The sequence below is a fragment of the Salmo salar genome, chromosome 03 (genome assembly GCF_965601325.2).
Source record: "Salmo salar chromosome 03, fSalSal1, whole genome shotgun sequence".
Lineage (NCBI taxonomy): Eukaryota > Metazoa > Chordata > Actinopteri > Salmoniformes > Salmonidae > Salmo > Salmo salar.
In genome coordinates, this window is record NC_138293.1 from 68,259,150 (window position 1) to 68,279,913 (window position 20,764).

Sequence of the window (20,764 nt, forward strand, 5' to 3'; positions counted from 1 at the left end):
GATACAAATAAGATTATCATTGCGGCAAACGATGCTCATATAGTCTCATTTAGGTAGATTTATGACCAACTGTTACAAATAATATAACTGAATATTCTGTTATAACAGCATTTTCAATTAGACATGACTAAGTATAAAAACTAACACACACACAAATATACATTTTGTCTTCATCAATAAACTCATATCTCAAATCCCAATATTCCTAATAAATGAGACAATTCTTGCACAATAGAGCCATCATCTAATGCTCTCCTGTCCTGCAAGGAACCTGTGAAATGTATTAGTTTGTGAGAACAGACATTTTCTATTTTTATAATAGAAAAGACAATGAAAACATTACCACATTTAGCTCCATGAGGAATAATCAAGCAGTCCTCCAGAAACCCATAGAAATAATTGGGAAAACAAGTGATGCTAGTGAATACATGGTAGTGGATGTACCACAGCCTGTAGTAAATGTTTGCTGCCAGTCAAAAGATACCCTGTGTTAAAAAGGTTTGTGGTGTTCATTGCCAGTTATAAACTGGACATTATTGTGGCTGCAGCAGAAACATTTTTGGGACTTAAGGATTTTATACTGAACAAAAAATATAAACGCAACATGCAACAATTGCAAAGATTTCACTGAGTTACAGTTCATAGAATGAAATCAGTCAATTGAAATAAATTCATTAGGCCCTAATCTATGGATTTCACATGACCCGGCAGGGGCACAGCCATGGGTGGGCATAAGCCCACTGGAGAGCCAGGCCCAGCCAATCAGAATGAGTTTTCCCTCACAAAAGGGCTTTATTACAGACAGAAATACAACCTCCCCCTTCTCAAACAATCCCCCGGCGAGAAGAAGCCAGATGTGGATGTCCTGGTCTGGCATTATTAAACATGGTCTGTGGTTGTGAGGTCAGATGTGCTGCCAGAACGATGTCGGAGGCGGCTTATGGTAGAGAAATTAACAGTACATTTTCTGGCAACAGCTGTTTGGACATTCCTGCAGTCAGCATGCCAATTGCACGCTCCCTCAAAACTTGAGACATCTGTGGCATTGTGTTGTGTGACAAAACTGCACATTTTAGAGTGGCCTTTTATTGTTCTCAGCAAAGTGCACCAGTTTAATGATCAAGCTGTTTAATCAGCTTCTTGATATGCCACACCTGTCAGGTGGATTGATTATCTTTGCAAAGGAGAAACGCTCACTAACAGAGACGTAAACACATTTGTGCACAAAATTTGAGAGCAATAAGCTTTGTGTCTATGGAACATTTCAGGGATCTTTTATTTCAGCTCATGAAACATGGGACCAACACTTTACATGTTGCGTTTATATTTTTGTTTAGTATACATCTGAAGCACTTGGAAGACAGCCCGCCCTCCCAGGTTCCCCCTGAGCATGTGTAGGGATCGGATGAGTTTATTTTTTAACAGTGAAGTTGTTTGATATTTTATTTTTGGTAGTTTGTTAGTAGTTCCGTTTTTGGGGAAACCCTGTTTCCATCCCGCACAGTATGATGGCGGGATGCACATTAAATTGTGCAATCGCTAATATACCCGAAGAAGAACCTCACTCTTGCTCACACTAAGCATTTTGAGGAGTGTATACGGTCACACTCCAGTTGGGAGCAAGGTATATACCCTCCCATGTCTAGTCTCTCTCAGCCCTAACTCTGTGCACATGCTCTTTCAACATCAGCAATGGTTTTGGGTGTGTCAGAGGACAGGATCAAGGGGTTTATCTCGTCTTGAATCACAACGTCGTCCTCTATTCTCACCCCAAGTCCACGGAATCGCTCTGGAACCTGGTCATCGTCCTCACATATGTACAGCCCTGAAAGAGAGAGATGGACTGGAGTGTAGTCACTTGATGCATTCATGCACACACATGCATTAAACACTGGCACAGTAGTGCTTCAGTGTTTGTATAGGAATCTCTGGCTGTTTCACTGGGAAGGCTGGGTTTACACTACACAAAACATTCTCCTTAGCAAAACATAAATTATGCTTGTGTAAAGTTACAAATTCTACCATGTAAACTATGTGGAGCCCACCGTGCGTGCGGTGAGTGGTGCAGTAATAAAGTGTTGTCTCTAAGGCAGAATACCCCTAGTGGAGTGTTAATCCAGCCTAAAAAGTGCACCGTTTTTCAAAGTTTGTCAATCAATTGAATATGCCTAATATGAAGATCTGAACTGTGTGAGTGAGAGAGAGATTGTACCCTGGCTCATGGATACAGTACCTGGCTCTATTGTGATTGCCATTCCAGGCTGGAGGGGCTGAGAGCGGGAAAGCTCAGGGGTATCGTGCACATCCATGCCCAGGTAGTGACCAACATGGTGGGGGCAGTAGCGCCGCGCCGCCTGGAAGCAGCAATACAGGTCACCGAATCAACAAAGTACACTGCATGCTCAAGCTCTGAACTCAATGTTCCAATATCTCACGTAAAACTCCTCATTCTATGTGATGATAAAGTTACCTTCCATTACAAATCTAAGTTTATCTATGGTCAAGTTTCAGTTTAAGAAATGTAAGTTCATTTATTACTGCTGGCATTAATCTACTTTTATCTATCAATGACATCTAATATTTGCATTTCAGGAGGGAAGGACGAGTGTTGGTCCCATAAGTGCAAATAAAAATGTATCTACCATAATTACCACAGCTAGACTATTGCTTTTTTATTAAACCCCTACAACCATTAAACCCCTAAAACTCATCCAGAACGCCGCAGCCCGTCTGGTGTTCAACCTTCCCAAGTTCTCTCACGTCACCCCGCTCCTCCGCACACTCCACTGGTGCTTGCCTACGGAGCTGTGAGGGGAACGGCACCTCCGTACCTTCAGGCTCTGATCAGGCCCTACACCCAAACAAGGGCACTGCGTTCATCCACCTCAGGCCTGCTGGCCCCCCTACCTCTGCGGAAGCACAGTTCCCCCTCAGCCCAGTCAAAACTGTTCGCTGCTCTGGCACCCCAATGGTGGAACAAGCTCCCTCACGACGCCAGGACAGCGGAGTCAATCACCACCTTCCGTAGACACCTGAAACCCCACCTCTTTAAGGAATACCTGGGATAGGATATAGTAATCCTTCTAACCCCCCCCCCCCAAAAAAAAGATATAGATGTACTATTGTAAAGTGGTTGTTCCACTGGATATCATAAGGTGAATGCACCAATTTGTAAGTCGCTCTGGATAAGAGTGTCTGCTAAATGACGTAAATGTAAATGTTATTCAATGAGCATATCTGCTAAATAAACCTGCTCAACTGGACAACATTTGGATTGGAGTTCACTATTAATCTTCATATTGAGGCATTTTCTAGTCAGGATTGTTAGAAAATATTTCAGTAATTGATTACACTCCAATAAACAATCCAAAACTTTTGAAAGAGCAAAGCTGCTCAATCAAATGTATATTAAACTTTGGTTTGGCTTGATTTCTTTCCTTTTCCCCGAGTTGAATTGCTACAGGAAAGTGATGCCTCGATTATAGGTAGTACACAGGGATATTGTGCTTTACGAAGGGTGTAATTAGGTCACTAATTTACAGTTTAAATGGGCCAGAAGACATTATGGTGATTTCCTGACCACAGACCATTGGAGAGAGCAAAGTAAACACAAAATATCCAACATGCCAGGATTCTTTGCCCAGAAAAGATTTTAACTGTGACTGTTTGATAGGGTCCCTTCTTTCAGTTCTGTGTCTGCCTTTTATTTTGACATATTTGTCACATACACCGGATAGGTGCAGTGAAATGTGTTGTTTTACAGGGTCAGCCATAGTAGTACAGCACCCCAGGAGTAAATTAGGGTTAAGAGCCTTGCTCAAGAGCACAGTCAGATTTTTCACCTTGTCGTCTCAGGTATCTGAACTAGCGACCTTTCAGTTACTGGACTAACGATCTGATCGCTATGCTAACTGCCATCATGGGTAGGCCTAACACTTTATAATAACAGCCAGTAATAAACAATTTATAAGGCGCTTACAAACAGTTCAACATTTATTAATCATTACTCCAACATTAGTACATCACACTACTACAACAGTGTGATTGTTTTGGAATAAAATGTTCCAATAGATTTCCTTAAACATCCTGTGTTGTGTTCTTATTCTTTTAACATTGACATGTTCTAGGCCAGGTTTTCCCAAACTAGGGGTCACGACCCCATGTGTGGTCACCTGATTTGTAGTGGGGTTGTGAGAGAATTTTCATTTAGTTAATAGAACCGGGGTTACATCAGTAACCACCGGTAGCCGCTAAATGCAGTTGTAATGAACAGAGCGGTTTCTGTTTTCTTCCTACAACCGAGTGGACAAGATTAGGAACTAAATCAGACTTGGGGTGATGTTCTTTTCTACACAGAAGATCATACAACATTATTGCCTGATAATCTTCTGAATTTCCTAATACCTTTCTGATGCATTTCAGTCATTTCAAACCATACCGATTGAAATACTGTCAGACTGATTTGTAATAGACTGTCATAGCCCAAAACCCAAAAGTTTACATTGGCCGTTGATTACATCATATTTTTTTTGTTTTTACATGGTGGGGTCACTATTTATTTATTTTTTATCAAAATGGGGTCGCAGGCCAAAAAAGTTTGAGAACCCCTATTCTAGGCCTGGTACTGCTAAAATGCCTAACATGGCAATGGCATGTCCATCTTTTGGTGAGAAATTACACTGGTCACTCTAAACATTTATAAAGAACTATAAATTGAGAAAGCAAACAGACATCAATCACTCCAGTGCCATTGCTGAAAGCTCCTCCACCACACACCAGTCTTGCTGAATGCCTTCTCTCCTACCAGCCTCCCAACACAAGCGTTACCCAAGCAGGTGTGATACCTAGGCTACTCCTGTGGCGTGCTGAAATCCTTGTCCCCCACCTTTCGGTCTTCTCCCGACTACCACCCAGGCCTGATTATTGTGCAACCTCATAGGCCTAATATTTTAAATCGGAGTCTTGGCTATTTCTCACGTTGATCGTTAGGCTACAAATTAGCATGTTGCTATTGTCTACCCTAGACTCTTACACTGAGGATGATGAATTTAGGGCCCGATGCCCCATAAACAGAGATTTTAGTGTTTTTACCATGTTGCATCCTGGGAGAAACGATACGCTTGCCCAGGTATTGCACTAGAGAACTCTGCGTGTTTTTCACATTCGACACAGAAAAAACTGCACGCTTGCGTTTACATGTCTAGATTGTTCTGTCGGTAATTAACCATGTCTCTGGAATGTACGCACCTTTTGAAATCAGTGGTGTTAAAGACTGATTCTAGTACCGTCTGAATCAAAATGTAAAATCCTATCTAGACTTGCCATTATTTTTGCTACTTTAAAAAATGTTTATTTAACCTTTATTTAACTAGGCAAGTCAGTTAAGAACAAATTCTTCTTTAAAATGACGGCCTACCCCGGCCAAACCCTAACCCAGACGACGCTGGGCAAATTGTGCGCCACCCTATGGGACTCCCAATCACGGCCAGTTGTGATACAGCCAGAAATCAAACCAGGGTCTGTAGTGACACCTCTTGCACTGAGATTCAGTGACTTAGACCGCTGCGCCACTCGGGAGCCCATTTACTGTCAGGAAACGTGCAATCAAACTCAGGTCCTAACATTTCTTACCCATCTGAATTAAAAAGGTCAATGGTCTGAAGTTTCAGCACATAAATGTAAGAATTAAGGATTATAAAGGACCTAAATGATTTATTACTGAACATTATTAGTATTAAAGTGTTTGTTATATAATAGGGTTTTTGACAAACAGCATTAACCTCTAATACCCTTTCCTAGCCATTGAGTCTACATGGTTAAGTCCCCTTAAGCCACAAAATATAACCTATTACTTTCAATTAAATATTACTATTAAAACATTTGAGTTAATAAGTGATATTATAATTTACGTTGATGCTAAACACACTTCAGTTATCTATGCATGCATTTGATACCATTATCAGTTAACCTGGACATGGAGTTATTTTCTCCAACCATGGAACTACTTTGAGCAGAAGGACACGGCGACACTGAGCATACATTTTAAAAATGCCTTCCTCTCCATCTTAAATAAGCATGCCCCTTTCAAGAAATTTAGAACCAGGAACAGATATAGCCCTTGGTTCTCCCCAGACCTGACTGCCCTTAACCAACACAAAATATCCTGTGGCGTTCTGCATTAGCATCGAACTGCCCCCGCGATATGCAACTTTTTAGGGAAGTTAGAAACCAATACACACAGGCAGTTAGAAACGCCAAGGCTAGCTTTTTCAAACAGAAATTCGCTTCGTGCAACTCCAACTCTAAAAAGTTCTGGGACATTGTAAAGTCCATGGAGAATAAGAACACCTCCTCCCAACTGCCCACTGCACTGAGGATAGGAAACTCTGTCACCACCGATAAGCCCACTATAATTGAGAATTTCAATAAGCATTTTTCTACGGCTGGCCATGCTTTCCACCTAACTACCCCTACTGCATTCAACAGCACTGCACCCCCCACAGCTACTCGCCCAAGCCTCCCCCATTTATCCTTCTCCCAAATCCATTCAGCTGATGTTCTGAAAGAGCTGCAAAATCTGGACCCCTACAAATCAGCTGGGCTTGACAATCTGGACCCTTTCTTTCTAAAATTATCTGCCGAAATTATTGCAACCCCTATTACTAGCCTGTTCAACCTCTCTTTCGTGTCGTCTGAGATTCCCATAGATTGGAAAGCAGCTGCTGTCATCCCCCTCTTCAAAGGAGGTGACACTCTTGACCCTAATTGCTACAGACCTATATCCATCCTACCCTGCCTTTCTAAGGTCTTCGAAAGCCAAGTCAACAAACAGATTACCGACCATTTCGAATCCCACCGCACCCTCTCCGCTATGCAATCTGGTTTCAGAGCTGGTCATGGGTGCACCTCAGCCACGCTCAAGGTCCTAAACGACATCGTAACCGCCATCGATAAGAAACAATACTGTGCTGCCGTATTCATTGACCTGGCCAAAGCTTTTGACTCTGTTAATCACCACATCCTCATCGGCAGACTCAGTAGCCTTGGTTTCTCAAACGATTGCGTCGCCTGGTTCACCAACTACTTCTCTGACAGAGTTCAGTGTGTCAAATCGGAGGGCCTACTGTCTGGACCTCTGGCAGTCTCTATGGGGGTACCACAGGGTTCAATTCTTGGGCCAACTCTTTTCTCTGTATACATAAATGATGTCGCTCTTGCTGCTGGTGAATCTCTGATCCACCTCTACGCAGACGACACCATTCTGTACACTTCTGGCCCTTCTTTGGACACTGTGTTAACAACCCTCCAGACGAGCTTCAATGCCATTCAACTCTCCTTCCGTGGTCTCCAACTGCTCCTAAACACAAGTAAAACTAAATGCATGCTCTTCAACCGATCGCTGCCTGCACCTGCCCGCCTGTCCAGCATCACATCTCTGGACGGTTCTAACTTAGAATTTGTGGACAACTACAAATACCTAGGTGTCTGGTTAGACTGCAAACTCTCCTTCCAGACTCACATCAATCATCTCCAATCCAAAGTGAAATCTCGAATTGGCTTCCTATTTCGCAACAAAGCATCCTTCACTCATGCTGCCAAACATACCCTCGTAAAACTGACCATCCTACCAATCCTCGACTTCGGCGATGTCATTTACAAAATAGCTTCCAATACCCTACTCAACAAGCTGGATGCAGTCTATCACAGTGCCATCCGTTTTGTCACCAAAGCCCCATATACAACCCACCACTGCGACCTGTACGCTCTCGTCGGCTGGCCTTCGCTTCATAATCGTCGCCAAACACATTGGCTCCAGGTCATCTACAAGACCCTGCTAGGTAAAGTCCCCCCTTATCTCCGCTCACTGGTCACCATAGCAGCACCCACCTGTAGCACGCGCTCCAGCAGGTATATCTCTCTGGTCACCCCTAAAGCCAACTCCTCCTTTGGTCGTCTCTCCTTCCAGTTCTCTGCTGCCAATGACTGGAACGAACTACAAAAATCTCTGAAACTGGAAACACTTATCTCCCTCACTAGCTTTAAGCACCAGCTGTCAGAGCAGCTCACAGATCACTGCACCTGTACATAGCCCATCTATAATTTAGCCCAAACTACTACCTCTTCCCCTACTGTATTTATTTATTTTATTTATTTTGCTCCTTTGCACCATATTATTTATATTTTATCTTTGAACTTTCTTCAAACTACAAATCTACCATTCCAGTGTTTTTCTTGCTATACTTTATTTACTTTGCCACCATGGCATTTTTGCCTTTACCTCCCTTATCTCACATCATTTGCTCACATTGTATATAGTCTTATTTTTTTTTTTCTTCTACTGCATCATTGATTGTATGTTGTTTTACTCCATGTGTAACTCTGTGTTTTTGTATGTTGTCGAACTGCTTTGCTTTATCTTGGCCAGGTCGCAATTGTAAATGAGAACTTGTTCTCAACTTGCCTACCTGGTTAAATAAAGGTGAAATAAAATAAATAAATAAAATACCTTAAGTGCATCAGCATCACTGGTGGAGCCCTTCACGATGCCCAGCTGTCTGAGTTGGCGTCCCAGCAGAGCCAACATGGTGCTGTAGATGTGGTCCAGACTGACCCCTGGGGAGCACAGAGACAGACAGGCCTTCTGCACCTCCAACACCGCCTCATACAACTCTGCCTGGGCAGGGCTGAACCTGGGCTCACCATGCAAGAGAGGGGTAGAAAAGGAGACTTCATTAAAAGGAGGGAGAGAAGGAGCGAACATCCAAAATGGTATCTCTGTTGATGCAACTTACTTTCCGTTCACCGGCCAGGTGCGAGTAATATCACTGACATAACAAAAGTATTCACACCCTCCATCAAGTAGCACCATCTCCCCATTCTGAGATTAAGAAAAGACAAGGAATTGGGCAAAGTCTTGTTTGTCTGGACACAGAGAGTTACTGGTATAGATGTAGTATGTACCATCGTGGCAAAGCTGGGGTGTTAATAATTCTAAAACTTCTGACCTCAGAATTGTGGGCCCACATTCAGCAGCAACATTACATATGTCCCTTCACCTTGACAATCTGGTTGTTATTTATGTAATGAAGTGTATTGGCTCGGTTTCCACCAGCAACCACAGGAGGATAGGCCAAGAAATTGGCTCCATGGGCACGGCACTCAAAATCAAACTGGGATTGAGAAAGAGATTCACATTAACATTTCATCATTATCGTTGCTACCATAGGTGTTAAACCATATTTTCAATGACAACACACCATAATTTTAAAGTGTCTAAAGACCTGTAACTCACCTTAGCATACAGTAGAGATTCATCAATGTCCCCTTGAGACATACCCATAGTCTTCTTGAATGCCTGAAAGAGGGGATGCCGAGGGTTTACGTGAACAGTTGAGAGTGCTTCACTCATGGCGTGTGTGAGGTGACTCACCTGTGCTGTGATGCGACCAGCCTCCTTCATGAGAGCCACCTCGGCTGGGCTCTTGAGGGCCCTGAGGGAGTGTGTAAGGGGTCTGAGAGAGTGCACCATGGGCCCCCCTTCCAACAGGGGCCGAACATGGTTCTGGTGGAGCCCAGGGTGGCAGGGCTTGGAGCCATCATACCACACAGTGCTACCTGAGAGAGAACAATCAAAGTAAAATTGTTAGTGATATAGTTTGTCTAATTTCTTTACATCACTTTGAAATGGTTCAAACAGTTGCATTTGTTCAGAATGAAAATTTGATCCACAATTTGGAGCTACGTTCCTCAGGCTTCTAATCCCTAATCTTTCATCCCAAGAGTAACATTTACTCTAAAATATGTATGTTCAAATGACTTTCCCCTAGTTACCCCCTACCTTTAAGGCTTTTGAGTACAAGTCCCAACTCTTCTGTGCAGTGGACCCTCTCCACCCCCGTCAACGCTGCTGCCCCGTCCTTCCCTGACCTGGGCCCGTCCCACAGCTCCCTGGCCGGGTCCCTGCGCGGTACAAAGAGGATGGCTTGGTCCGGGCGGCCGGTACCACACAGAACCAGGGCGCTGTCTGGCTCAAGGATGCCTGTGAGGTAGAGGAAGTCCTGGTTCTGGTGGAAGGGGTAGGGGATGTCATTGGTCATGTAGCGGATTGGGTGGGAGAGTACAATGACGAGGTGTTTGTTGGACGAAGCAGTGGGTCCCAGCCGATCTGCCTGAACCTCGATGAGAGAGGCCAGTCTTTGCCGACGGAGATCAAACTCTGTTTGGGTTAAGCCAGGGGTCACCTCACCTGTGACAGAGAGCAGGAAGGGGAAGAAGTTATAATCCCACCATTCAAAACTCCCTGAAGCGACTGCACTGTACTACACAACAGTATTCATACCCATAGTTTGTGGTTGTGAATAAGATAACAATGAGCTTTGATTTCGGGTAAATGCTGTAGAGTAACTGATTGGCAGAAATGGGACATAGCTGTATGCCCATGAGTACATAAACCATTTTTTATGAAGTGTGGATGAGTGAAGGGGCTTAGCTGGCCGAGGTATCTTGGTGGAACCTTCCGCGGTTTCCACCCTCCTGGTTTAACGGAGACATTCCTGCATGGGCACCACAGATGACCTGCAGAGAGGTTACCAGTGAGGGAAACGTTTGCTAATAAATTCACAGTTCTTTTTCACCTAGGTCTTAAAGAATCTCCCACAATCAGCTGGCCATACAAATGTACATTATTTAAGACTTATACATGACATTATAAGTTGATCCTATAATAAAAGTATGACATATCATTGGGGAATAACATGGATTATGCCTTCTATCTTGCTGAGGCAAGCATTTGTGTTATACAAACATACAATGTGAAATTAGCTTGCATAAATCATGGGGAAGATCTCAATTGCATACTCCACGCGTCCTCTCTTAAAACCCATTGGATGAGAAAGCAAGAGGTCCCTCCCCTCGGACCTTCTCCCCCAATAGGATTTGAGAAAAGGACGCCAGAAGTACACAATTGTGATCTTGACCCTGACTACAGTAGTTAAATAAGCTAATTTGTCTGGACAGTGGCAAGATATAAAAATTACCTTCTACCATTGTAATAAATTAAATACAAATAACCAAATATTTGACCACTCACCTTGACTCCAAAACTTTGAGTGTGACACCAATTGGGTAGAGGATCTGGTCAAAATGTTAGGTGAGGGCAACATTGTTGCAAGTCGGTCAGACTATCAGCGACAGTTAACTCCCATCATCATGGTGCCACAAGTGGTGGCGCTAAATTGTATTGAGGTATACACAATTACATCAAATATAAATACTTTAGCAGACAAAAAAATCCAACATAAACTATATTGAACGACTACCTCTTCATAAGACAGCCAACATGTTGGAATTTGTGACTATATCATGTCGATTAATGCGTCTGTCCGTCTGCCGTGCTTGTGAGGTGACAAGTTTCAGCCTCCCCTATAAAACAATCGTTACCATTGGTGGAAGTACAATATCAGGTTTTTTGATTGGATCGCAATTATATGACCTCTTTTGTTTGCGACTTGATCCATTCACGCAGGACCTCATCGCTTGTTTTGTTTGTCATATGTTTCTATCTAATTAATGCCTGCGTTAAAAAAAATCTACGGAACAACATACACCATCGACTAGTATTTTAAAGCGATTGTTGTGGAGGCTTGGTTGCATCCCTCTACTCGAAGCTACCCGTCGTTGAAGAGCTGTCTGGTCATACAGGTAGCTAATCTAACCCTCATATACTGTGTTTTATTGGAAATAATTAGCCTTTCTGGTTTGTTTTCTCTGATTTGAACCATGCATTCAAATAATCCCCACGGCATGACTAACTCGACAGAATTCCAGAATATTCTATCCTCACAATCCATGCTACATTTCTGCACGTGCCCTGGGACAAACTATGTTTTCTGAGATAAAGGAGTTAGCTAGTTTACTAATAATACTAAATGAGGCTGTGCAGCACATGTGTATGCTATCAATGCTCATATTTTACTAAATACCTAGCTAGCAGTTTCATTTTTACTTCCTCGCACTTTGTTGTTGTGTAGCGTGTGCTGGACCTGTGAAGTGAGAATGGACCCGCGGAAAGTGCATGAGTTGAAGGCCTTCGTGAAGTTGTGCGACGAAAATCCCTCCATATTGCACCTTCCCGAGCTCGGATTCCTCCGGGCCTGGTTGCAAGGGTCAGTTGATAATCCTTCTGTTTATCGCATAGCGTCAAGCGTGCACTTCCTCTTAATCGTCAAAAGTAGCAGGCCACTATCTGTTAGGACTCGGATCATATCAAGAGTATTAGAGTTAAATGAATGAAGTCATTGTTAATGCATTTGTGTGATTTTGTTGTTGTTGTTGCCAATTCTCCAACTATCCTGAACGAGAATGCCGCAGTCACACCCACTCGCTGCTGCTAAGTATCAGGCATATTTCTCTCTGTCTGATATAAGTCAGTACAACGTACTTTATTAATTGAATAAAAAAATATATAAATTCCTACTGTACTAAGTAATACACCAACATGTACTGGCAGCAGTTGGCAAAATTGAAAGGCTCATATAGGAGAGAATGAAAAATGTAAATTAGAATCTTTTTTTCAGAATGGGAGCTACAATTCCACAAGCCCCCCAAAATGACTCTTCGTGCAAGGTATAAGTATGACTTGTTTCATATATCCATCCAGTTGCTATATTTGACAGCCTACCAGTACAGTTCAGCCAATAAAACGAATGCATTTCAGGGTGGGTGTCCATGTGCTGGAGCTCCTCCCCCTGCCTCTGCTCCTGAGCCCCATGCCCCCTCTGAGAGTGAGGAGAGTGAACTAGGTAAGTCCATGGCAGCTTTCTCACACCTGGCCCACACATTTTCCCACAGTCACCCATTGAGTTCGTAAAGAAAATGGGTACACAGGCCAAAGGGTTATTGTCCTCTGAAAAGGAAATTATAGACTCACACACCATACCAATAAATCATCACCCAGACACTTACAGTTCCATTCCATCTAATACATTCAGTGAAGACTGCAGATCAACAAACAATACGTTGCATGACCAGACAGTTTGTAACGCTGCCTTATAAACTGATTGCCAAGCTCTTGAGCAGTGCTTATACAACCAGTGGCGATTATAGCATGTAAATCTTGGTGGGGCAAATGTTTTTATTTTGCACCACTAAATGATACATTAATTGCACTATAATGGTGACAAACAGTGCCCACAAACTGTTAGGGCCTACATGAAGCTGTCCCAACAGCAGTCCCAACACCTTACCACTGCTACACCTGGCTATCAGCAGAGCCTTGTCTGGCAGCGAAACAGTTCATCCAGCCTCATTTACTGCCTTTTAAAAAAACAGCTGATATGACTGACTTGCTTAAGCAAATGTGGTTTCTACTGACAATTGAGATGTACAAACTATGGCATAAGGGGACGACAAGCGGATAAGAGGTAATTGGTAAATTCGATTAAGACATTAATGAGCGAACCAGGACGGATGTAGTCAATATAACTATTTGTTCTGCACTTTTGAAATGTACAGCGACAGAATTCAGAACATGGGCCGTTCTTAGTGTTTTCCCTGTACACCAAATCAGAATAAATAAAAGGGGCATATAAGCACACAATGAAAGCTCTTACAATATTCGATGATGACATTTCTCAAAAACCGGTTATAGGCTACATGTGCACCACCGAGTCAGAACAGTAACTTTAGGTGAAATTAAGAGGTGAAAATAGACCAAATTATTAGGGTGAGGCACATGGGCTACTGACAGCTTACTACACAACATATACTTAGTATTACTTTCTTAGCTACAGTATACTTATCTCCCTGGCATTTACATCATTTATGCAGCAGCATATAAGACATTTTTGGTCTCACCTTGTTGTGATGTGCTCACTTGAAAAGGAAGGTGGTGTGGCGGTCTTTCGCAGGCAAATTTTTTTCATCAAAGAAAGACAAAGGCCGGATTTACAATTCCGATTTGGATGACCGTTCAAAACTTATTTTCCCAGTCTGAGCTTGTTTATTCGCGACTTCCCAGTTGCAATGCTTGCAGTTAGCCACTGTCACAAATTCCTTCCAAACCACTCAATGTTGAATTTGCGATTTCCAACTTGTGTAATGTTTATGGCCGATGAGCACCGATACGTTTTATCTATTAAATAAAGGTTCAATAAAAAAAATACATTTAACTGTAATTTCTCCATTATTTATTTTCATATGACAAGGATTAAAAAGGATTTGCCAGTAGATTGTTGAATTGATGAATGCTAGCTAAGATTTTGAAAGTAAGATGTTGACATGATCAGTCCAATCAAAGCTACTGTACATAATGTGATTTGATGTCATTTTATCTGTGGCCAATGACCTTGAGCCTTGGAAGGGCACTACTAATGTAATTCTATGGCAGGAGCCAAAGGGCTTGAATTTTCAATGTCTACCCTTACTACTTGGTTGTGACGTAGTGTCCCCGTGAGTGGCTCAGTGTTCTGTCAATCACGGCGCAACGCTCCTATTTTCTGCAGGCTTGCCCCACCGCCACAGAAAGCACTGAACTAGGCTGAAATACCATATTTGTATGCGGATTTATTAACTCAATGATATATATTTATTTTACATTGTTTGCAAACTGATATGTGACTTGTATAATGCCAAAATAACATTTAAAACAGACAAGCCCACAAAAAAAATGTGGGGCTCAAAACAGGTGGGGCTCTGTCCTGAATGACAGGTTGCCACCATATACAACATACAATAACGGAATTAGAGGCGCAAGCTTTCAGTGTCTCTCATATCTGCTAAAATTCTGAAGTCCTTGATGGATCCCCTTGCTTCTTCAGAGATCGACCAAGATGGGGTGATTGAGCCAGACACAGACGAACCTCAGGAGATGGGAGACTTTGAAAATCTGGAGGTGAGAATATTTACTCTACTGAAGACAAATCCGTTATTAATATAACTTAAGGATGGGAGAGTGCATGCAGTGCTTTTCATTTGGGGAGTTTCTGCAGATGAGAACTAATGAGAAATGCATCTAGTGAGCATGCAAGCCCTGAAGAAGACTGCTTGAAATTTCCCAGCCAAAGCAGAAGACCACATGGCATCTCATGTCTTGCAGATAAATAGTGTGTTCTTGTTCCTTTAGGTGACAGAGGAAATGATGGACCAGGCCAACGAGAAGAAGATGGAAGCAATTGAAGCGTTAGGAGAAGGTGGGTTGGTTGTTCTAAGGTTCTTGCATTGACATTGCACTGACCTTGTAGTAAATCGGGAAGACATTTTAATGGCCGGTGGTTATAATTATCACTTTTTGGTGCTGTCAAATACAGGTGACTTGCAGAAAGCCCTGGACCTCTTCACTGAAGCCATCAAACTCAATCCACGGGTAGCTATCATGTATGCCAAGAGGGCTAGGTGAGTCCGACGACTAGACTTAACAATGCCATACCACATGATGTGCTCTAGTACATGATCACGTAGTATTCATACAGACTGACGTATGTTCTTTGCCAGCGTCTACATCCGGATGCAGAAACCCAATGCAGCTAAGCGGGACTGCGACAGAGCCATTGACATCAACCCAGATTCTGCACAGCCCTACAAGTGGAGGGGGAAAGCACACAAGTATGCTGCTAGATAGGCTGCATATTCAATCTCATCAGACACAATGCAGTTGTATATGATTTATAAGTAATACAATATAGGGGGGTGCCGAGTAGTCGGACAAAATGAGTATCGTAAGGGATATTGGCAATTTTCTGGATACGATTGTGATCAGAGTATATTTATTATCCGCGATTGGGAAAAATACATTGGAGTGTCAGCACACATCTTTCTCAAGTTAGTCAGTCGTGCAAGGTTCTACATGGTCTAAATAACTCAACTGGCTGGCTGTCTAAAGAAAAGGCCTGGCTGTACGTTGATTATGCTGCTCTGATTGGATAGAGTGAAGCTGTATTTCTCTGTCCACTCACGTCATAATTTCACCAGATCAGTTTTTCTTGCATATTTTTCAGGCTGATCATTTAGATTGCTGCTGCCTGCTACTATGATAAATCGAATGTCGAGGACGTTTGCTATCAAGATATGTGCATAATATCTAACATGCGATGCATGGGTAGGGGGGAAAATATGAAATGATGATGGGCATTCTGACTGAGTGTCAGCAAACTTGGCTGCCCACTGCAAGTTGAGGACACCGACACGCACCTCTGCGCGCTGCTCCTAATCTGCAGCTTTATTTTGCAGTGAATGTGCAGGGAGGTATTTTGCCAACATCTAAAAGTCCATAGTTAAATAAAGGTTAAATAAAATATTAAAACACTTCTGTTTTTTCCGGTCACGAGTATCATCCGATCCGACTATCAACTGTCAATTTACAGATACGATTATGAGTATGGCCATGTTGGCACACCCCTAATACAATACTTTGATTGAGTCTCTTTCCTCTTTGTGTGTCAGGTTGCTGGGGCACTGGGAGGAGGCAGCGAAGGACCTGGCCACTGCCTGCAAACTGGACTACGACGAGGACGCCAGCGCTATGCTGAAAGAGGTCCAGCCCAAGGTACCCAGCCACTATCTGTCTTTTTGAAACCAGAGCAGTTCCAAGGTTGTCTGGTCAATCAGTGTCTTCTGGATGGACTTTCAACTCATGCTCTTTCTCTCCTCAGGCTAACAAAATCATTGAGCACCGGCGCAAGTATGAGCGTAAGAGGGAGGAGCGAGAGATCAAGGACAGGAAGGAGAGGGTAAAGAAAGCGAGGGAAGAGCATGAGAAAGCTCAGAGGGTGAGTGTTTGGTGCAAGAACAGAGTGGAGAATAAGAATTTCAAAATAGTGTCTCAACGTAAACATTTTTTAAAAACTCTGCACAGGAGGAGGAGGCTAGACAAGCAGCAGGAGGAGGTGGCTTCCCAGGTTTCCCAGGTAAGAGAGGGAATATGGGTTCATGAAATGTCTTGACGATAAGTTGATTAGCTCAATCAGGTTTGTTAGTGCACGGCTTGAACAAAGGCCTGTAATCCCTGGCCCTGTAATTCTCCAGTACCTGGGCTGGTGACCACTGCTCTACATTATCTGACCATCACCCAAGGGTCCATTAGAGCCCTGTAATCGCATTAATCCTGGGTTCCTTGTCTCATGCTGTAGGTGCTGGCGGCTTCCCAGGGGGTGCTGGCGGCTTCCCAGGGGGTGCTGGCGGCTTCCCAGGGGGTGCTGGCGGCTTCCCAGGGGGTGCTGGCGGCTTCCCAGGGGGGGCTGGCGGTTTCCCAGGGGGGGCTGGAGGCTCTCCTTTCGGCATGCCTGGTCTAGGAGAGCTCTTTAACGACCCGGAGGTGCTCAACGCCATGAAGGTACGACGCTCCTTAAATTGAAGTGTTTGCAGACTTACAGTTAGCCCTTGGATTCCATGTCAGTATCCATATCTAATCCCATCTCTCCTGTGTTTTTTTTTCTCCAGGACCCTGAGGTGATGGCAGCTTTCCAGGATGTGGCTCAGAACCCAGCTAACATCGCCAAGTACCAGGGTAACCCCAAGGTCATGGCCCTCATCACCAAGCTGAGCGCCAAGTTCGGGAGCCCTTCGCCCTAGAGGAGAGGAGGTGAAGGAAAAAAGAGGGGCGATTTAAAAAGAGGGAAGCGGGAAGAAGAATGAGTGGTGGGAGAGTAGCAAATGGATGTAGTCAGGTGTTGGGTGAGCTAAAAAGCTTATTTGAGATTAGTCCACTGTGTATGGATCAAATGGGTAATGTTGATGGGTAAAGAGGAGACTAGAGGAATGCAGCAAGTTTTACACTAGACAAGGGTTTGTGGAGGGGGGGTCAACAGTAACTCTTATACTGTATGTTCTTAAATGGAGCCCACCTATTTGGGGCTGTTAGCTCTTAGTGGTTACTCAAGCCAACTTATGGACACTGATGGGAGCACTACTGGTTAATAATGGGGAATCAAAACAGCCCGTCAGAGCCTTTTCATTCAGAATTCCCATTGACTCCTCTTCCCACCCACCCCATCCATTGTTGTTTTTTACCTGAATCTGGAATAGTCAAACAGGACTCAGACATTAGACACCAGGTCAGAGGAACATTTTAGAGACATTATTATATGGAGTTGTCATCTTCTGTGTTCTCCACTGAGCCAACCAAATCAATGGCTATTTGTTTTCTATCAGGACTGGATGTGGTAAAGCTATTTCCCTCAGGTTTTCTGTTTTACTCACTTTCACTGTAACGTTCATTTTTTTAAATGTCTTGACTCCTTCCAAATGCAAAAAAAAACAAGTAATATTACTCTTTTGTTTGATCTTGAAATCGTAAGGGAAATATCAATTCGAATCAATAAATATTTGGTTGCAAAATATTTTGTCATGGTTGTTTTAATCAGATGAGTTGGTCATTAAAATGTAAGTTCCCATTATTCCCCATGGTGAACACAGATCATGGCATTAGGAAAACGTTGCTTCATTTCACCCATTCTGAATGCCCTTGGTGCATTTGTCAATTAATTCCCATCAATTTATCATTCAACTACTTGTCAAGAGGCACAAGGCATGTACATTTTTGGCTACAATCAGAATGCCTCATATCACATTTATTTGTATATATCCACCAGTGGAGGCTGGTGAGTGGAGGATGGCCATAGTAGTAGCTGGAATGGAGTAGATTAAATTTAATGTGTGGATGAAGTGTTTCATTCCATCAGTTCCATTCCATCCATTACTATGAACTGTCCTCCATTCACCAGCCTCCACTGATATCCACTGTATGAATGGCGTTGGTTCCTATTTCAGTCATGCATTTGTTCACGTGGGTCAAACAAACACCCTAACATATTGGTTGACAGTAAAGACTCCCACAATGCAGGAGATGGTTGCAGAAGGAAGTTGTTGAAGAGCAACTACAGAAACTTGCAGGGATACTGTGTATATAATGATGAGATGACAAACATGTAGGCAGGTGCAAGTCAGACAATTATCGCCATAATGCTTCGAAAGGCAGTGGCCATCACTGGGCGCGTTCGTCATTGCAGACGATTCTAAAAGCAAGGCGTGACTGACTAATTTACAAATCACCTTGCATCATAAATAACTATTTAATATTATTTGTAGATAAGTCAGTCGGTCACAATTTACCCATGATAGAAAAGTTTTGATGCTATAGAACACGTTTCCATCCACAGTTTTATGTAAAATAAAAATGAAAAGACAGCTCTGGTGGAAACAGGAGGTTTCGGTATAATTGTAAAAATGCTACTGATAATTTCGTAGTATGACATGGGGGATCTTGTTGTAAAAATGGCAATTGAAATGCCTTTATGCGCAAATATTGATATAAAAACCATCAAAGTAAACTTGGAAACCCGACGATATGGTGTGTGTGGTCCTCCCACTACGACCCCAGAAACCATGCAGTTTATTAGGCTAAAATGAAATAATTTATGAACTTCACAGGGTGGTGAAAGTGTACGGTGATCTTGATGCTCCTTTCCAATAAATATTGAGGTTCTGATTCTGGTGAGATGATAGATGCTTGACTGCTGTTTAAAATAAAATGGTATCGCTCTTATCCATAAAAATTGGGCCTTGTGGCCTCCAGCCTGTACCACAGGTGATCTCACTTCTGTGGCCGGGATTTTCCCTGGCTATTTGTCTTCCTGCTGGGGATTACCATCTGTTCGTAGTACTGTCGGCTGTTTGTGCACACACTTTTTTGTTTGTTGAGGCAAATCGAAGTTCGGTAGCTGAAATCTACCTGCTTCCTCGGTGATTGGTCAACAGTACTACTCCGAGTAGGAGTACGAACGCAATCACTTTTCACCCGGTTTAAACTACTCCTACTTTCCCAGTTTAAACTACTCCGAGTAGGAACGGGTTTGCCTCCTGGGCGTGAGCCAGGTGCCCGCTCTGGCTGACAGCAAAATTGGCTCAAAATAAAAGTGACAATCACATGGAGTGATGAGTAGGATTCTGTGATTTAACTTTTTTTTTTAAACCCGCTTAATCTGCCATCAAAATGAAAAGTAGTTTGAAAATTCAAAATGTATTTCATGTAAAAGAGATGTTTCTGGAAGATGCACCATGCTGCCTTGTTGACATTATGACCGAGCAGGCGCAGATTACTGTTTGATTTAAAAAGTGCCTCCTCCCTCCCTGTTTCCGCCCCAATGAGGTGTCAGGCCATTGCCCGGTTCAACCTGGGCCAGAGTAATAGAACTCCCTCAGTGGGAAATATGTACAGGATTCTTTAATGAAGTGTTTGTTGTCATAAATTCAATGAGAATACTCGTTTTAGTGCAAAGTTTTCCATTTGAGAAATACTACACCAAACATCTTAGTTAAATGTCAAATTTCGCGTCAAAGACCTCGTCGGCAAAAACATCTAAACGAATTACAGATTTCTTGATTTAGTTTAGATTAACTATTTTGAAGAAGCCATGTTGTTGCTATGTCATCGCAAGAGGGACACAGTAATATTGCCACTTACATTTTTTTTAAAAGGACTGCCTTTTGAAAAGCAATGAATACCTTTGAAAACGGCCTATGTTGCATCGAGTTGAGTCAGAAACAGTTATTCTAATGTCAAAATTGACTACAGCGTGTAAATAAAATAATTTTGGTAATAATAATAAACATCTCTGCGTCACAACGGATAAATTAAGGTTGGGTTTTGATTTGAAGATGTCCATTTGGCCACTAACATGGCGTGAACAGCTGCAGTGATTGCTCTCTATCGAATAGTATAGACCAGGGTTTCCCACTCTGTCCCCGAGACTCCAAGGGCGGCACGTTTTGT

At 42.9% G+C, this 20,764-nt stretch overlaps 2 protein-coding genes across 6 annotated transcripts; one reads left to right on the top strand and one right to left on the bottom strand.

Moving 5' to 3' along the window:
* Positions 1-43: 43 nt before the first annotated feature.
* Positions 44-11,415, bottom strand: xpp3 (Xaa-Pro aminopeptidase 3). Of its 4 annotated transcripts, NM_001139895.1 has the most exon segments (11): positions 1,250-1,825; positions 2,234-2,354; positions 8,507-8,690; positions 8,793-8,878; positions 9,057-9,170; positions 9,293-9,355; positions 9,431-9,615; positions 9,839-10,246; positions 10,453-10,575; positions 11,090-11,229; positions 11,319-11,352. In NM_001139895.1, coding segments are annotated over 10 exon segments (1,524 nt in total). In that variant the 5' UTR covers positions 11,163-11,229; positions 11,319-11,352; the 3' UTR covers positions 1,250-1,658.
* A 79-nt stretch (positions 11,416-11,494) lies between these two features.
* Positions 11,495-18,330, top strand: f10a1 (Hsc70-interacting protein). Of its 2 annotated transcripts, none has more exons than XM_082971375.1 (13): positions 11,495-11,700; positions 12,030-12,164; positions 12,576-12,624; positions 12,716-12,800; positions 14,817-14,890; positions 15,122-15,188; positions 15,306-15,390; positions 15,490-15,600; positions 16,438-16,540; positions 16,647-16,763; positions 16,850-16,900; positions 17,144-17,326; positions 17,434-18,330. In XM_082971375.1, exons 2-13 carry the CDS (start codon positions 12,055-12,057, stop codon positions 17,563-17,565), a joined length of 1,167 nt encoding a protein of 388 aa, XP_082827501.1. In that variant the 5' UTR covers positions 11,495-11,700; positions 12,030-12,054; the 3' UTR covers positions 17,566-18,330. The 2 variants fall into 2 exon arrangements, with proteins under 2 accessions (XP_082827501.1, NP_001133946.1); NM_001140474.1 differs by having other exon boundaries at positions 11,582-11,700; positions 16,850-16,901; positions 17,124-17,326.
* Positions 18,331-20,764: the final 2,434 nt, after the last annotated feature.

Excerpts from the sequence above, each read along its gene's own strand:
- xpp3 (XM_014193137.3), bottom strand. The coding sequence starts at position 11,162 with ATGTTGCCCTCACCTAACATTTTGACCAGATCCTCTACCCAATTGGTG. Across the intron at positions 9,616-9,838 it reads TGTACTCAAAAGCCTTAAAG|GTAGCACTGTGTGGTATGAT; the intron begins GTAGGGGGTAAC and ends GTTCTCTCTCAG. Across the intron at positions 2,355-8,506 it reads GTGATGCTGATGCACTTAAG|GCGGCGCGGCGCTACTGCCC; the intron begins GTATTTTATTTA and ends TGCTGCTTCCAG.
- f10a1 (NM_001140474.1), top strand. The coding sequence starts at position 12,055 with ATGGACCCGCGGAAAGTGCATGAGTTGAAGGCCTTCGTGAAGTTGTGC. Across the intron at positions 15,391-15,489 it reads ATGTATGCCAAGAGGGCTAG|CGTCTACATCCGGATGCAGA; the intron begins GTGAGTCCGACG and ends GTTCTTTGCCAG. Across the intron at positions 15,601-16,437 it reads TGGAGGGGGAAAGCACACAA|GTTGCTGGGGCACTGGGAGG; the intron begins GTATGCTGCTAG and ends TTTGTGTGTCAG.